Source organism: Anabrus simplex, chromosome 1 (genome assembly GCF_040414725.1).
Source record: "Anabrus simplex isolate iqAnaSimp1 chromosome 1, ASM4041472v1, whole genome shotgun sequence".
Classification (NCBI taxonomy): domain Eukaryota; kingdom Metazoa; phylum Arthropoda; class Insecta; order Orthoptera; family Tettigoniidae; genus Anabrus; species Anabrus simplex.
Genome location: NC_090265.1, coordinates 1,059,516,365 through 1,059,535,345, shown reverse-complemented (window position 1 = coordinate 1,059,535,345; position 18,981 = coordinate 1,059,516,365). Strand labels below are relative to the sequence as shown.

The 18,981-nt window shown below is 37.9% G+C and overlaps 1 protein-coding gene across 1 annotated transcript in view; it reads left to right on the top strand.

The window, feature by feature from the left end:
• The window catches only part of EloA (elongin A), a 249,003-nt gene that overhangs the window by 111,547 nt on the left and 118,475 nt on the right, over positions 1-18,981 (top strand). The window contains exons 5-6 of the mRNA XM_067149784.2: positions 8,757-8,851; positions 8,992-9,191. Coding sequence (XP_067005885.2) covers positions 8,757-8,851; positions 8,992-9,191 — 295 coding nt within the window. The remainder of the gene's footprint in view (positions 1-8,756; positions 8,852-8,991; positions 9,192-18,981) is intronic.

Genomic DNA, 18,981 nt, shown 5'->3' with positions numbered 1-18,981 from the left:
CTAACTCCCCTTCCTATAAACGAATATTTGCCCCAGTTTGTACTCTTGAATTCCAAATTTATCTTCATATTGTGATCTTTCCTACTTTTAAAGACACCACCGAAACTTATTCATCTACTGGTGTCCTCCCACGCCATCTCTCCACTGACAGCTCGGAACATACCACTTACAAGTGACTATTCTCATTTTGGTTCCGTATTGAAGTTGACGTATGTCTCAAGTGTTATTACAATATTATAAGTCCACCTGTTCAATACAATTGTATTGTATTGTATTGAACAGGTGGACTTATAATATTGTAATAACACTTGAGACATACATACCACTTAGTCGAGCAGCTCGCCTCCTTTCTCCCAAGTCTTCCCAGCCCAAACTTTGCAACATTTTTGTAACACTACTCTTTTGTTGGAAATCGCCCAGAACAAATCGAACTGCTTTTCTTTGGATTTTTTCCAGTTCCTAAATCAAGTAATCCTGGTAAGGGTCCCATATACTGGGGTCTCACCAAGACAAATATGCTCTCTCCTTTACATCCTTACTACAACCTCTAAATACCCTCATAACCATGTGCAGAGATCTGTACCCTATATTTACAATCATATTTATGTGATTACCCCAATGAAAATCTATCCTTATATTAATACCTAGGTATCTACAATGATCTCCAAAGGGAACTTTCACCCCATCAACACAGTAATTAAAACTGAGAGGACTTTTCCCATTTGTGAAACTCACAACCTGACTTTTATCCCCGTTTATCATCATACCATTGCCTACTGTCCATCTCACAACATTATCGAGATCATTTTGCAGTTGCTCACAGTCTTGTAACTTATTTATTACTTTGTTCAGAATAACATCATCTGCAAAAAGCTTTGTCTCTGATTCCATTTCTTTACACATATCATTTATATGTATAAGAAAACATAAAGGTCCAATAATACTGTCTTGAGGAATTCCCCTCTTAATTATTACAGGGACAGACAAAGCTTCACCTACCCTAATTCTCTGAGTTCTGTTTTCTAGAAACAGAGCCACCCATTCAGTCACTCTTTTGTCAAGTCCAATTGCACTCATTTTTGCCAGTAGTCTCCCATGATCTACCCTATCAAATGCCTTAGACAGGTCAATCGCGATACAGTCCAATTGACCTCCTGAATCCAGGATATCTGCGATATCTGCTATATCTTGCTGGAATCCTACAAGTTGGGCTTCAGTGGAATAACCTTTCCTAAACCCAAACTGCCTTCTATCAAACCAGTTATTAATTTTGCAAACTTGTCTTATATAATCAGAAAGAATGCTTTCCCAAAGCTTACATGCAATGCATGTCAAACTGACTGGCCTGTAATTTTCAGCTTTATGTCTATCACCCTTTCCCTTATATACAGGGGCTACTATAGCAACTCTCCATTCATTTGGTAAAGTTCCTTCATGCAAACAATAATCAAACAAGTACTTCAGATATGGTACTATATCCCAACCCATTGTCTTTAGTATATCCCTGGAAACCTTATCAATTCCAGCTGCTTTTTTAGTTTTCAACTTTTGCATCTTACTGTAAATGTCATTGCTGTCATAGGTAAATTTTAATACTTCCTTATTATTAGTCACCTCCTCTATCTGGACATTATCCTTGTAACCAACAATCTTTACATAGGCCTACTGGTGACTGAATACTTCTGCCTTTTGAAGATCCTCGCATACACACTCCTCTTGTTCATTAATGATTCCTGATATGTCCTTATTGGAACCTGTTTCTGCCTTAAAGTACCTATACATACTCTTCTATTTTTCACTAAAATTTGTATGACCACCAATTATGCTTGCCAACATGTTATCCTTAGCTGACTTCTTTGTTAGATTCAATTTCGTAGTAACTTCCTTCAATTTCTCCTTACTTCCACAGCCATTTCTAACTCTCTTTCGTTCCAACCTGCACCTCCTTCTTAGTCTCTTTACTTTCCTGTTATAATATAGTGGATCTTTACCATTCCTTACCACCTTTAAAGGTACAAACCTATTTTCACATTCCTCAACAATTGCTTTAAACCCATCCCAGAGTCTGTTTACATTTTTATTTACTTTTTTCTACCAATTAAAAACTCCCTCATGCCTATTTTATCAGGCATATGGTACTGCCTAATAGTCTAATTTTAATCTCTTCCTTTCTTTCACATTAATTTTTAATTACCATAAAAACAGCTTCATGATCACTAATACCATCTATTACTTTGGTTTCTCTATAGAGCTCATCTGGTTTTAGCAGCACCACATCCAGAATATTCTTCCCTCTAGTTGGTTCCATCACTTTCTGAATCAGGTGCCCTTCCCATATTAATTTATTTGCCATTTGTTGTTCATGCTTCATGTCGTTCGCATTACCTTCCCAATTGACATTTGGTAAATTCAGATCCCCATCTACAATCACGTTCCTTTCCTTATCGTTTCCCAGATAGCTGATTATCTTATCAAATAATTTTGAATCAGCATCTGCGCTACCCTTTCCTGGTCTGTACACTCCAAAGACATCAAGTTGCCTATTATCTTTAGAGATGAGCCTTACCCCTAGAATTTAGTGTTTGCCATCTTTAACTATTTCGTAGCTTACAAATTCTTCTTTCACGAGAATGAATACTCCCCCTCCTACCATTCCTATCTCTACGATACACCCTCCAGTTCCGTGAGAAAATTTCTGCATCCATTATATCACCTCTCAGCCATGATTCAACTCCTGTTACAATATCTGGTAAGTATATATTTATTCATCATCATCATCTTCCTTCCAAGTATTGGGCCATGTGACCCGTTACGGTCTTGCATTTTACTTTTTGCAAGACTTGAAAGCAATCAAATGTCCTTCCGACGGGTTGCTAGCCTGAAGGAAGGTATATATTTATTAAATTACTTAATTCTATTCCTTTCTTTACAATACTTCTACAGTTGAGTACTAACAGTTTTATGTCATCCCTACTTGATTTCCTGTTCCCTTAACACCGCTCCCTACGCCACCCTGTTTCCCTGAATGTACCTCCCTGTAACCCTTCTAAACAAATTTCCTAACTTATATGTACCACTGCGGTTTAAGTGAAGGCCACGTGAGTGCAGATCCGTGTTTCCTATCCAGTAGGATATAGAAATCTCACTCCCAGTTTCCCAAATACCCACTCCATAGTCTCATTTAAATCCCCAATCACCTTCCAGTAAGTATCCCTCCTACACAGTATTCAACTGATAACAATCTCTGCTTCCTTGAACTTCAGCCGTGCTGCATTTACCAGATCCCACACATTACCAACTATGTTGGTACTTATACCTGCTTGTCTTACGTTGTTACTACCAACGTGAAACACTACCAATTTCTCCTTTCCCTCCTCCTTCTCTTTTACTTTCTTCAACATCTGTCTTAACCTAATTCCTGGATAACACTCTACCCTGGTATCCTTTCCTCCACACACTTTCCCGACATGTCTAACGTTAGAATCCCCCATGACCAGAGCCTCAACCCTACCCACCTCATTTGATCCCCTCCCCTCCTGGTCAGTCCTATCTTTCCTAACAGCTGCAGAAGCTACTTCCTCCTCCCTTTTCTCCATCCCATGACCCTGTTCCACCTGTTTTTTCCTATCCACTACTCCACATTTCCCTTTCCTACCTCGTCCCTTTCTCCTACTTCCACATTTCTCGGCAACAGTTCCCTGTTCTATCTTCCCTCGGTTGTTCTACCTGCAGTGACTCATATTGATTTCTCACCGACACCTGTCCTGAATTTTGATCCTGAATGGAGCCCTTAGCCTGCAATTTCCTTCCCCTTAAAACATTAGACCACCTGTCTTCTACAATTCCCCCCTTTCCTTCCCATCCCTCTATTACACCTACTGTATCCTGTACATTGTTTGGAGGCCTACTTTCCTTTCTGTCCTCTGTGAGAATCCTAATTATCTCCCTCAAGCTCTCAAACTCCTCCCTCATACTCCTTAATACCTGGCCACACCCACAGTTCCTACACTCGCACTGCTTAGCCATTTTTTTACTAAATAATGAAAAGAAAAGGAAAAATAAAATAACTTATTCTGTACAAAATAAAAATGAAAGGAAAGAAATATTGTCTAGGTTAGTTCACAAAGATCGCACGACAGTAATTAATATAGGCTACTACTACACTACAATACTACTTAATTGTACGGGTTTTTATTCCTACAGCACACTAACAGGTTGAAAATTGCTGTTAATTACTAGAAAGATTATTATTGATCTAGCTGTAATACCCGTCATTGACGAGACAATCATATAGCTTGTGCAATGTTATCCAACTCCCCTAACACTTTTTGCCAATATTCAGACATGCTGTTTTAATCAGGATGCAGCGGTATTCCCAGCTATCAAAGATGAGTGGCAACGGAAGAGAGAAATCACATCACAACAAACAGTGGTCAATGTAATTTTATTGTTGATGATTTGTATGAGCTGTAGATATCGTAGGACTTCACAGTTGGTTTTCTTACAGCTCTTTGATATTAGGGCATGTAAAGTAAAGGAATCCTTCATCTTTCATGACTCCCTCTTGTCTTATTCTTTAAGTGATCATTCCTTATGGCTTCTTCTCATTTCTTTATAATTATCTCCTTCACCATTTTCCTTGTCAATATGGACCGACGACCACGTGACCTTATGACAATCATGACAAAAACCACCGCCAGTTATCATGATTGAACAATATTTCCACGTTAGCAATGCTTGGCGTTAATATGGACTAAGCAACGAAAGTTTAAATTCATGAATTCTATTATCATAGTCAGTACAGTAAAACTGTATAAGACATAAATGATTGAAAATGTTGTTCTCTGTAACTTTTGTTACATTTTGGTACGACAAATAACATAGATACTTAAAAAAGAAATTTTAGGTACGTTCCTCTAAACTACCATTTCATCCAGTGTGAATAAAAGTATTTATAGCCTAGACTGTAGTACCATATTCCTTGACTTTACAAACCGATTTTCATTCAATTCTGTTCACCTATTTTCTCGTAGTTCGGCGTTGATATGGACAAAACTCAAAATTCATGAATATCTCTGTTATCATAGCCAGTATGGGGAAATGTATGACATAAATGATCGGAAATTCAATTCTATATAACTTTAGTTATGCAGTATTTATCGATAGGGCAACGAATAACATAGGTACTTCAGAATTAAATTTTAGGCCTTCCCCTAAACAACATTTTACTTAACATGAACGAAATTATTTATAGCCTAGCTTGTAGTGTCTCATTTCCTGACTTTACATACCTATTTTCATTAAATTCTCTTCAGCCATTTTCTCTTGATGCGCGTACATACATACAGACATGATGGAAAATTAAAAAGTGAATATCCTTGTTACTGTGGACACGAAATTCTGAGAAATATACAGACAAAAATCTTATATATGAACACTCCAGGAAAAGGAAGAAAGAACACCTTGACGCAAGTGAATAAGGCATGTCTTACTTGCACGGGACACTATAAGAGGACATGCAATGCGATGATGTGCAGCACTGCAGACACACCAGAAACTGCGTTATCATCCATGGAATGTTCCAAGCTGTGCAACAGTTGGTCACAGCTAGAGCCAGTGGCAGCCAGTTTGCCGTGGCATACGGAGCTCCCTCTGTGTCCGCAACATTGTTAGCATGCCATGACAATGTGCACATGAACCGTTTGTGCGATTGACGGAGTTTGAGCGAGGGCGTAAAGTGGGTCTGCGGGAGGCTGGGTGGTCGCACTGCAGAATTGTGCAACACGTGGGGCAAGAGGTCTCCACAGTGCATCAATATTGTCGCCTGTGGTCAGCAGATAGTACACGTGCCCATCGGTCTGGGTCTGAACAACGGCAACGCATAGATGCACGTTAAAACTGTCGCATCTTACAAGGTTCTGTATTGGACCGCACCGCGACTTCATAACAAATTAGGGACACTGTTGCTCTGAGGGTATCAGCGAGGACCATTCACAACTGTCTCCACGAAGCAGGGCTATGATTCTGTGTGCCGTTATGGCATATTCTGCTCACGCCCCAACATCGTGCAGCCCGCCTCCAGTGGTGTCACGATATATGCTTATGGAAAGACGAATGGAGATGTGTCGTCTTCAGTGATGAGAGTTGCTTCTGCCTTGGTGCCAATGATGGTCGTACGTGTGTGTGGTGTCGTGCAGGTGAGCGCCAATATCTGGAGTGTGTACGACAAAGACACACAGGCCAACACCCGGCATCGTGGTGTGGGGAACTGTATCCTACGCTGGCCATTCTCCTCTGGTGATCGTTGAGGGAACATTGAACAGTGCACAATACAACCAAACCATCATTCAACCCGTCGGGCTACCGTTCATGTACCAACAAGACGATGTGTTCTTCCAACAGGACAATGCACATCTGCATGTATCCCGTGCCACCCACCATGCTCTCCAAGGAGTACGTCAGCTACCCTGACCAGAATGATCCCCAGATTTATTCTCCATTGAGCATGTTTTGTATTGGATGAATCATCATTTTGCGCGGTCTGTACGTCCGGCAGAATATCTGGCCCAGCTGAGGCACCAGGTGGAAATTCTATGGCAGGCCATTCCACAAGACTACATTCATTAGTACCTGCCTGTCAAGATGAGAACCAGGGTTCGAGTCCTACTCTACGCATTACCTTTTTTTTTTTTAAACTTTTAGAGTGTTGCGCTATAATTGATAACATGTTCGACTTGTTGGCTGAACGGTCAGCGTTCTGGCCTTCTGTTCAGAGGGTCCCGGGTTCGATTCCCGGCTGGGTCGGGAATTTTAACCTAAATTGGTTAATTCCAATGGCACGGGGGCTGGGTGTATGTGTTGTCTTCATCGTCATTTCATCCTCATCTCGACGCGCAGGTCGTCTACGGGCGTCAAATAGAAAGACCTGCACCTGGCGAGCCGAACCCGTCCTGGGATATCCCAGCACTAAAAGCCATACGACACTTCATTTCATTTACCTCTACGATCATCTCCATGGGAGAATTGCCGCCTGTATTACTGCAAAAGGAGGGTATATATAGTACTAGCCCTGACATTGCACATGCCCTGCCGACTGTACTCAGATGCATATGGCTCTGTTGGTGTGATCATGGGTTGTATACGTCCACAAGAGTTTTCAGTGAAATTTTCCTCTGCAGGGTCGACAAATTCATGATGTTCTTTTTTTCATTTTCCCATAATGTAGATGATTTAATTGGGCTAATTTTACAGTAACACCAGTAAGTAAACTTCTGGCAGTAATTAGAATTGCATGTTTAAAACATCAAAATGGTTTACTAAAACGAAAAACACATGGAAACCAGCGGACCCTGATGTGGAGATCTAAAACTAATAGGAATGTTGCCTGGACAGCAGTTAGTCTTGTCAAAGTTTCCTGCTTCTTTGCCTATGGGATAGCTGTGATTATGAATTACACTGGGTTAGAAGGGAATGGCTCACTAGAACAATAAATCCAGGAAACAAAAATGTGGTAAGAGAATGATAATAAAGCAAAAGCATTGAATAAAAAAGTGGTTATTTTAAGTATATTGGTTCTAAATTTTATTTCTGGCTGTGGCTAAACTTTGTTGGACCCCAGATAAGGAGCCTAATGCAGATAATGGTTTGAAAATCCAACAAGTGAGGACAGGCCTGAAGAATGTGGTAAATATTTTTATAAGAGGAATGGGAAATGCTCATATTTTGAGAACATTGTGAAGATTGGTTAGTAGCTATGAAATATCTGGCTTGTAATATGACAATGTAATCCTTTCCTTCATATCTATCTTGCTTTGTCCCTGAATATGTAGAATATTTTTATGAAGAACAGGGAGTGAGATATCACATGCACATAAAGTAGATAGAGAAGTGTTATCAGGGTAGTTGGGATGCTGTGATGATGGCTGACTATTGCTGGTCTCTGAAGAGGAACAAACCATGCCTCAAGAAACTATTATGAAGGATACTTTTCCACATCAAGAGTTAGTTTGAGAGATTGAAATGTCTTCATTAGCCTGGTAATGGCCCAAAATTAACCTTAAATATTGATAAATCTGTTTTGCAAATTGGTTTTTGTAACTTATTTTATTTTTACTTTTATGCATTTCATTTCCAAAATGTATACAATAATTGAAATTATAGGTTCAACTGAAATGTAAAATTCTTACGTGACATGTAAAATAAACCTTCTAGTTTTGTACTTCCATCATACAGTGATGCTACCCAAATATTTAAAATTTGTTTCATCTAACTGGTCAGGTCTTGGCTGCATACATTATGATGGACATGTAACTAATATTTCCTTATCTTTTATTGGTACATCTTTGTTCCATACTATCTTCATAGAAACAAACATCTCTAATAATTTCCACATTAAGTATTACTCTCTCCTTACTTCACTTAATAGTTTTTCTTAGCTCATTTTGTTCTCTTTTTGTTATTACCATTATCTAGCTTTTCTCCACACTGATTCTTATTTCTCATTTTTGAATGATCTCATGTAATGTATCTTTCAGGAGCTTACTTCTCATTCTTTCCCCTAATCACAATCATCATCATCATCATCATCATCATCAGTGTCTCACTCCAGTCGCCAAGGTGTGGTTCCAAATCACAATATTATTGGCAAATAGCATTGTATTCATTCTTTTACTTCCACATGCTCCTTTTGCTGCCATACAAACTAATCTTGTGGTACAAACAAGTCTCTAATATTAATTATGTTGTCTGTTTTCCAGGACTAAGGTGTTCTCTGGAGCAAAAAGTAAAGGTTGGGCAACTGTTCCAACCCTGTACGATGTATGTGTACGAGTTCTGCAAGAAAATATTGATGGTGAGATGTGTTCCTCTCTGGCGAATTCTCTACTTTAATGTTGTAATTTTGCTTTTACGAAAATCACTTGCACACAGTCAAAAAGAGGTTTCATGTCATTATGTTATATATTAATTTGTAATCATTGTTTGTGATTTTAGCATTGGAGTATACTGGTGGTGTTCCATATGACCTCTTGAAGCCAGTTTTGTCTCATGCAACACCAGAACAGCTACATATGTTGGAGTATCATAATAGCTACCTTATCGAAGATACAGATGAGTTATGGGAGAAGCACTGTCAAAAAATATTCAGAAATAAAGAGCGAGAGGAGATGGAAACTTTCCGTGAAATGTACCTGGTAAGTGACTTGTAAATATGATTAAGTTCAGAATTCTCTCTACAGTTGTGAAGCTCTCAATTGTCACTCATTAGCTCATTAACCCAGTTGTGATCGATGTTTCAAGGTTCTATAGTAAATTCATAGTTATGAGAATCAAAGGAAATGATTTGAAAAGCTTTTTCCTTCTAGTTTGTCAGAATTTACCAAACATTTTTTCAATTAAGGCTTTAGTAGTTTCTCCAGGTTTGTTAGTGTTGCTGTTTCCACCCATACAGAATCACTGGTTTTACCACAGCATCATAATGTCTTAGTTTGGCATTAATGGAAAGATTCTTTTTGTTGTAAATGGTTTTGGTGGCAGTGTTTAGCCTTTCCAACTTAAGTCTCCTATTTTCCATGGCCTCTTTATCCATCCCGTTGCTACTGATAATCTCTCCCAGGTATTTAAACTGCTTCACTTTGCCATACTTCGTCTCCATTGTTCTTTTCACATGCCGGTAATTCCTATCCGTGCTCATCATCTCTGTTTTTGTGAAGGAGATTTTTAAACGTGTTTTCTCGGCTATCTCCTTTAGTTATCTGTGTTATTGCTTCCTGTTCTGTCTCAGCGATGAGTACCAAATCATCAGCAAAGGCCAAACACTTGGGTTTGACATGTTTATTTTTATAGCACCAGAGTCATTATGTTTCCACAGTGTTTTCATGACCTTATGTAGTACCACGTTGAACAGTGTTGGTGATAAGCTGTCACCCTGTGTCAGACCTGTTTTTATCTGGAAGGGTTTGCTGATCTCTCCTTGAAATTTCACTTTGGATATGGTGTTTGTTAGTGTTAACCTAAGTAAGTTGAGTGTTTTTTGATCGATGCCATATTCTCTCAAAATGTCCAACAATGTGTCTCTGTCTATTGAATCGTATGCTTTTTGAAAGTCAATGAAAGATATGAATATGTTCTTTGGTCATGCATTGTAATATTTGATTATCATTTTTAGACTCAAGATTTGATCCTGGCAAGAGTGCCCTCTCCTGAAGTCACACTGATACTTTCCCAACTTGTGGTCAATTTGCTGTGTCAGTCTGTTCAATAGGAGTTTAGAAAAAAACTTATACGTCAGTAATTGTTGACGTTTGTTTTCGGTCCCTTTTTTATGTAGCAGGTGTATTAATGCCACAGGATAGTCTTCTGGTAATTTTTCGTCTCTCCAAATATTCCGGAACAGTTCTGTCGCTTCAGTGATAAAGGTGTCATTGGCTATTTTCCACAGTTTTGCTATTACTCCATCTTCACCAGATGCTTTGCTGTTCTTTAGGGAGTTTATTACTTCCCGTACCTCTTCCTCGTCTGGTGGTTCAGAATCTGGGTTCTGGATTGTGTCCTTCTCAATCTCCAATCTTTCCTGTGGTGATTCACAGTTAAGGAGGTCTTCAAAGTACTTTGCAAGGATCTCACAGTTATCTTTATTGTTCAGGGCAAGCGTTCCATCTGTTTTCTTGAAATGTAGGCTCGGTGCTATATAGCCTTTGATTCTATTTTTAAAGGCCCTATGAAATAATCTGGAAGTTCTCATTCATTTCTGTGACTTCTGCCCTAAGGTGTTCTCTTCTGACGCTTCTCAGTGTTTGGTGTGTTTGTTTTCTTCACGATTTTCTAAATTTGTCACAGTCTTATTCTCATTCCACGATTTCCACGCTACAATTCTTTCTTTGATTGCATTTTCGCATTCTGCATTCCACCATGCATGCTTGCTTCGACGTTTCATAGATGCTAATTCAACTGTTGGCTCCTGCAGATTTTTCGTCACTTCATTCCAATTTTTTAATTATTATTATTATTATTATTATTATTATTATTATTATTATTATTATTATTATTATTATTCACAAATTGTAGATACAATTCAGCGGTGGTAAAATGGAGAAAGGGTTTAACCCCTCATTTTTTGCACAGTTCCTGAATTGTACAGTATCGAAACGTAGTTCATGAAATGAGCTAGTGTGGGAAGTACTAGTTAAAAGAACAGCTGAATGTTTTTCATTCATAAAATTTGGCTTCATATAACAATCTTTTACAGTTTTATTTTATTTTTAAAGTGTTTAAAAATTCATGCAACAACAAATATATGTTATTAAAAATATTTTAAAATTAATTTTGTACCTTGGTATGTAAGAGTAAACTACCAGGCGAGTTGGCAGTGCATTTAGGGGCGCGCAGCTGTGAGCTTGCATCAAGGAGATAGTGGGTTCGAACCCCACTGTTGGCAGCTCTAAAGATCGTTTTCCATGGTTTCCCATTTTCACACCAGGCAAATGCTCGGTCTGTACCTTAATTAAGGCCACGGCTGCTTCATTCCCACTCCTAGGCCTTTCCAAACCCATCATCGCCATAAGACCTATCTGTGTCGGTGTGATGTAAGAAAAGAAGAGATTAAACTTTTGTCTTTCATCATCATCAATCATTACTGATCTGCATTTAGGGCAGTCGCCCAGGTGGCAGATTCCCTATCTGTTGTTTTCCTAGCCTTTTTCTTAAATAATCACAAAGAATTTGGAAAATTATTGAACATCTCCCTTGGTAAGTTATTCCAATCCCTAACTCCCCTTCCTATAAACGAATATTTGCCCCAATTTGTCCTCTTGAATTCCAACTTTATCTTCATATTGTGATCTTTCTTACTTTTAAAGACACCACCCAAACTTATTCGTCTACTGATGTCCTCCCACGCCATCTGTCCACTGACAGCTCAGAACATACCACTTAGTCGAGCAGCTCGTCTCCTTTCTCCCAAGTCTTCCCAGCCCTAACTTTGTAACACTACTCTTTTGTCGGAAATCGCCCAGAACAATTCGAGCTGCTTTTTTTTTTTTTTTTCCAGTTCCTGAATCAAGTAATCCTGGTGAGGGTTCTATACACTGGGGTCTCACCAAGACAAATATGCTCTCTCCTTTACATCCTTACTACAACCCCTAAATACCCTTATAACCATGTGCAGAGATCTGTATCCTTTATTTACAATCATGTTTATGTGATTACCTCAATGAAGGCCTTTTCTTATATTAACACCTAGGTACTTACAGTGATCCCCAAAAGGAACTTTCACCCCATCAACGCAGTAATTAAAACTGAGAGGACTTTTCCTATTTGTCAAACTCACAACCTGACTTTTAATCCCGTTTATCATCATACCATTGCCCACCGTCCATCTCACGACACTATCGAGGTCACCCTTCAGCCGCTCACAATCTTGTATCTTATTTATTACTCTGTACAGAATAACATCATCTGCAAACAGCCCGATCCCTGATTCCACTACTTTACACATATCATTGATATATATAAGAAAACATAAAGGTCCAATAATGCTGCCTTGAGGAATTCCCCTTTTAATTATTACAGGGTCAGATAAAGCTTAGCCTACTCTAATTCTCTGAGTTCTATTTTCTAGAAATATAGCCACCCATTCAGTCACTCTTTTTTCTAGTCCAATAGCACTCATTTTTGCCAGTAGTTTTCCATGGTTTACCCTATCAAATGCCTTAGATAGGTCAATCGCGATACAATCGCAATGCAGTCCATTTGGCCTCCTGAATCCAGGATATCTGCTATATCTTGCTGAAATCCTACAAGCTGAGCTTCAGTGGAATAACCTTTCCTAAACCCAAACTGCTTTCTGTCAAACCAGTTATTAATTTTGCAAACATGTCTTATATAATCAGAAAGAATGCTTTCCCAAAGCTTACATGCAATGCATGTCAAACTGACTGGCCTGCAATTTTCAGCTTTATGTCTATCCCCCTTTCCTTTATACATGGGGGCTACTATACCAACTCTCCATTCATTTGGTATAGCTCCTTCAACCAAACAATAATCAAATAAGTATTTTAGATATGGTACTATATCCCAACCCATTGCCTTTAGTATATCGACAGAAATCTTATCAATTCCAGCTGCTTTTCTAGTTTTCAACTTTTGTAAATGTCATTGTTATCATAGGTAAATTTTAATACTTCATTAGTATTACTCACCTCCCCTAACTGGACATTATCCTTGTAACCAACAATCTTTACATACTGCTGACTGAATACTTCTGCCTTTTGAAGATCCTTGCATACACACTCCCCTTGTTCATTAATGATTCCTGGAATGTCCTTATTGGAACCTGTTTCTGCCTTAAAGTACCTATACATACCCTTCCATTTTTTATTAAAATTTGTATGACCATCAATTATCCTTGCCATCATGTTATCCTTAGCTGACTTTTTTGCTAGATTCAATTTCCTAGTAAGTTCCTTCAATTTCTCCTTACTTCCATAACCATTTCTAACTCTCTTTCGTTCCAACCTGCACCTCCTTCTTAGTCTCTTTACTTCTCTGTTATAATATAGTGGATCTTTATCATTCCTTACCACCTTTAAAGGTACAAACTTATTTTCACATTCCTCAACAATTGTTTTAAACCCATCCCAGAGTCTACATTTTTATTTACCATTTTCCACCGATCATAGTTACTTTTTAAAAACTCCCTCATGCCTATTTTATCAGCCATATGTTACTGCCTAATATTCCTAATTTTAATACATTCCTTTCTTTCACATGTATTTTTAACTACGACAAAAACAGCTTCGTGATCAGTAATACCATATATTACTTCGGTTTCTCTATAGAGCTCATCTGGTTTTATCAGCACCACATCCAAAATATTCTTCTCTCTAGTTGGTTCCATCACTTTCTGAATCAGCTGCACTTCCCATATTAACTTATTTGCCAATTGTTGTTAATGCTTCCTGTCGTTGGCATTACCTTCCCAATTGACATTTGGTAAATTGAGATCACCTGCTACTATCACATTCCTTTCCATATCATTTCCAACATAGCTGATTATCTTATCAAATAATTCTGAATCAGCGTCAGCGCTACCCTTTCCCGGTCTGTACATTCCAAAGACATCAAGTTTCCTATTATCTTTAGAGATTAGCCTTACACCCAGAATTTCATGTTTTTCATCCTTAACTTTTTCGTAGCTTACAAATTCTTCTTTCACCAGAATGAATACTCCCCCTTCTGCCATTCCTTTCCTATCTCTACGATACACACTCCAGTTGCGTGAGAATATTTCTGCATCCATTATATCATTTCTCAGCCATGATTCAACTACTATTAGAATATCTGGTAAGTATATATCTATTAAATTACTTAATTCGATTTCTTTGTTTACAATGCTTCTACAGTTGAGCACTAATATTTTTATGTCATCCCTAGTTGATTTCCAGTTCCCAGTTCGCTTAACACCGTTCTCTAGACCACCCCGTTTCCCTGAATGTACCTGCCTATAACCCTTCTAAACAAGTTTCCTAACTTACATGTACCACTGCGGTTTAAGTGAAGGCCATCTGAGCGCTGATCCCTGTCTCCTACCCATCCATTAGGATCTAGAAATCTCACTCCCAGTTTCCCACATACCCACTCCATAGTCTCATTTAAATCCCCAATCACCCTCCAGTCAGTATCCCTCCTACACAGTATTCCACTGATAACATTCTCTGCTTCCATAAACTCATCTGTGCTGCATTTATCAGATCCCACACATCCCCAACTATATTGGTACTTATACCTCCTGCTTGCCTTACGTTGTTAGTACCAACGTGAAACACTACCACCTTCTCCTTTCCCTCTTCCTTCTACTTTCCTCAACATCTGCCTCAACCTGATTCCTGGATAATTCGTTTTAAAAAATGACAGAGGTTTTTATAGAAACATTCATCAATTTTATAGAAAATTTCCTGTGTATCAACTATATCAAACCATAGTCTTTTTAAGCACCTAAAAAACAATTCTAGACGCACCATATAATACTATATTTTTTAACAAGACATGTTACTTGTATAACATAAAAAAAAGGTTAATACTAACTAGCCAAGTTTTAATATTTCCATGTAAAATAGGACTTGTTGTTTTAAAAACTGTGGTTTAAATGGCAAAAGTAGATTCTTTTATCAATTTTACATGATTCTATTGTACATAAGGTATACCAAATCATAGACTTTGCCAATTATATATAAAAAATAATTTTAGATGCACTAAATAATATTGTATTTTTCAAAAAAAAAAAAAAAAAAGACATGTTATTTGTATAGTACAATGGGCCTATGCTATTTAGCTATATTTTTAATATTTTTCATGTAAGAATAGGACTTGCTATTGCATATTTTTAAATTTCTGAATGTTCCTTGCTATAAAAAACCCAATGGCTGATGATGGCATAGTGGATTGCCGAAACCGGTCCCAAAGATGTATTTTATGATAAGTTAAATAAATATGTGATGTTCTAAATAGACCATTACGATAACGTATTGAATAGGTGGAACCTTTAGCTTTACTAAGCATTGTAAAATCTTGGGTCAATACGGACAAAAAATGAAGTTTTTAATACTAAATACAGTAACTCAAGAAATATGTATGTCATTATATGTAATGCAGTTGTAGAATTAAGTTTAGGCTACCATATGAAAAAGACTATCATAAGAATTCAAAAGAATTTCATGGTGATCTGATTTTACTTCTCCAATAATCCTTCTGCTTACGAAAACTTCAATTTATATGGAACTATAACCGTTAGATACTTCAGTCAGTCGGTCGAAAATAATCTATGATCAAACAAAATTTAGAAAATATCTGGAAAAGGAAAACATTTAACAACCGAATATACCTGAAAAATAAACAATTTTATTATATTAACTGTACAACACAAACAATATGTCATATCTGATGAAGAAAGGGCAGCCAGGTCAGCCAGAATGAAGAGGTTTTGAGAAAGGAAGAAGATGATGCAAGCTAAATCTTCAGTTAATTCTTTGTTAACATAAATGTATTTGGGTTTGATTTAAGTGCTCCAATGTGGGCGTAAACTATGTAAATAAATAATAAATAATAATATTAACTGTCATACACTGTAGATTTTCCAAATATTTAGACAGATTGTCTTGCATTTTCATATATTTTCATGACAAGTTTTACAGTAAATTTGTATACCTCCTCTCAATAATGATTTAAAAAATTTAATACAATTTAGATATAAATATTATTATTATTATTTATTATTTGCGTATGGACCCTGTTGGATCATGCATTATATTTATGATTTGCCTTTTTAACTGACCATATTGCTTTCATTCTTTCTCTGTGTGCCTGTTTTCTTTCCTCTGACCTCATAGTCCCCGATCTTTTAGGGACTTCATTCTCTGACTTTACTACCCATCTGTTTATCTTCTGACAGTAAGTGTTTCTGTCCAGTATTTCTGATGTTTTTGTCCGGGCATTTTACAGATCATTTTTAACATCTTGTATCCATGGTACGTTCTTCAGTTTTTCAGTATATGTCAAAATCTTGTGGGTTAGCCTTGAAGACGATAGTCTGTGAACGTGTCCATAGAATTTCAGTCTTCGTTCCCTGATGTCTGCAGCAAGGTTGGGCAGTCTTTTCGTAGCTTTGCGTGATTTGAGTCTATACCCTTCTTCTTTTTCCTTTGAGCCCAGAAATTTCCTCAAGATCTTCCCTTCCTCTTTCAAGATGTTTTCCAGGTCATCTTTATTATTAAGTACCGAGATTTCACTTGCATATAGCACTTCAGGTTTAATCACCCTATTATAATGTTCGATTTTTGTATGTATGGACATGCATTTCTTGTTGTAGATGTCATGGGTTCTCCAATATGCTCTTTTGAGTTTTTGTAATCAGACTTTCTGTGCTTCCTTTTCCAACTCTGTGGGTTTTAGGATCTCACCGAGATATTAAAATGTGGAACTCGTTTGATCTGCCCATATTGTGTTTGTTATTCCTGAATGTTGAATTTAGTGCAAATAAACTTGGTCTTCTCGGACGAGATTTGTAGTCCAGTTTTCTCAGCACATTTCTTGAGGACTTCAATCTGTTTGGTTGCTGAAATATCACTGTCTGTTAGTATCGCTAGGTTGTCTGTGAAAACTAAACAACTGACCTTTATGTCATCGTTCTTTCATCCAAGTTGAATGGGTTTGCAGTGCTTCTGAGCTTTCCATTCCTTCTCCCATTCTCAAATGATTTCATCTAGAACAAGGTTGAAAAGCAATGGTGACAATCCGTCATCCTGTCGCATGCCGGTCTTAATCTCAAAGGGCTCTGATACTTCATCCATGAATTTCACTTTTGACTTTGTGTCCGTGAGTGTTTCCTTGAAGACTTTTAATGTCTTGGATCAAGTCCTTGTTAATCTAGATGTTCTTCTTCTTCTTCTTCTACTTCTTCTTATTCTTCTTCTTCTTCTTCTTCTTCTTCTTCTCCTTCTTCTTCTCCTTCTTCTATTCATGGTGCCTCTAAATATTAGTTCCTAATTAGCGTCGACCTCTAAGATCTTTTGCTACCATGTTTTTCCTTCATTTCCCACCTAGATATACCTGCTCCCTTCACAAAGCTGCAGGTTGTTCTTATTGGGTCGTCTTGGATTTTTTCTCTCTCTTCACCTGGTAGTCCTAGAGTGGAGAGTCTGATTCTACCCAGCGCCTCACATTCGAAAAGTATGTGTTCAGCTGATTCCTCTGCTTCATTGCATTTTCTACATATATTGTCTCTTATTACTCCAATTCTGTGTAGGTGTTTTTTCATATGGCAGTGTCCTGTCAACAGTCCTAGTACCCATATAACATTCCTAGTATAACATTGTCAAAATAATATGGGTACCAGGGCATGCAGGTATAGAAGGAAATGAAAAGGCAGATAAACTGGCCAGGAAAGGGGCAGAAACAAATTTTGTAGGGCCAGAACCTGTATGCAGGATTTCCTTTGTAGGTTCTGGCCCTACAAAATTTGTTTCTGCCCCTTTCCTGGCCAGTTTATCTGCCTTTTCATTTCCTTCTATACCTGCATGCCCTGGTACCCATATTATTTTGACAATGTTATACTTTGAGAGCTTCAGGAGAAGTGAATGGCAATACCAGACAATTCTGGATATTATCTGGACTACTTCTAGTGCCTTAATGGCCGCTTGGCTGTCTATAAAAATGAAAATGTTCTTATTTCTATAGTTTCAGATTTTCTTCAAGACATGTTGTGATAGTTATCACTTCAACTTGAAAGACTGTAGTATGTTTGCCCAGGCTCATCTGGATTGATCTCTCAGGTCTTCCCCCATTGATCCCTCCTCCTGTGCCATCCCCAATCTTTGAGTCATCAGTCCACCACACTTTATCTTCTTTTTCAGTATTCCATTTGTTGATATCCCAGTCTTCTATTTTTTTGTTTTTATTAACTGTGTCTCAAACAGTTTTTAAAAGTTGTACTTTGGTATCATATGATCAGAAGAGGCATGTGTAGAACTTCCTCTGTTATTACTCTGTTAAGTTTACAGTGTCCTAGATTGGGTCTTTGTGCATTCCAGCACTCTGATTGTGCCAATCTATATGAACCCATTCTAGCCTGTCCTTTTATGAAATTGCATAGTGATGGGAGGTCTAGTAAGGTATTCAAGGCTTCTGTCGGTGTAGTTCTCATAGTCCCAGTTATGGCTATGCATGCCATTCTCTGTAGGCTATCCAATCTACTGCGGACTTTTCCTTGACTCACTTTGTGCCACCAGATGGTTGCAGCGTAGACCATCAACGGTCTAATGATCATTGCATATGTGCACATTACCATTGATGGTCTTCGGCCCCATGTCTTCCCAATGGCTCTTTTACATGCGTACAGCAAGTTTTTGGCCCGGGTTGTGTTCCTTTCTATATGTGGATTCCAGGTTAGATTTTTATCTAAAACTACACCTAGGTGCACTACCTGTTCTT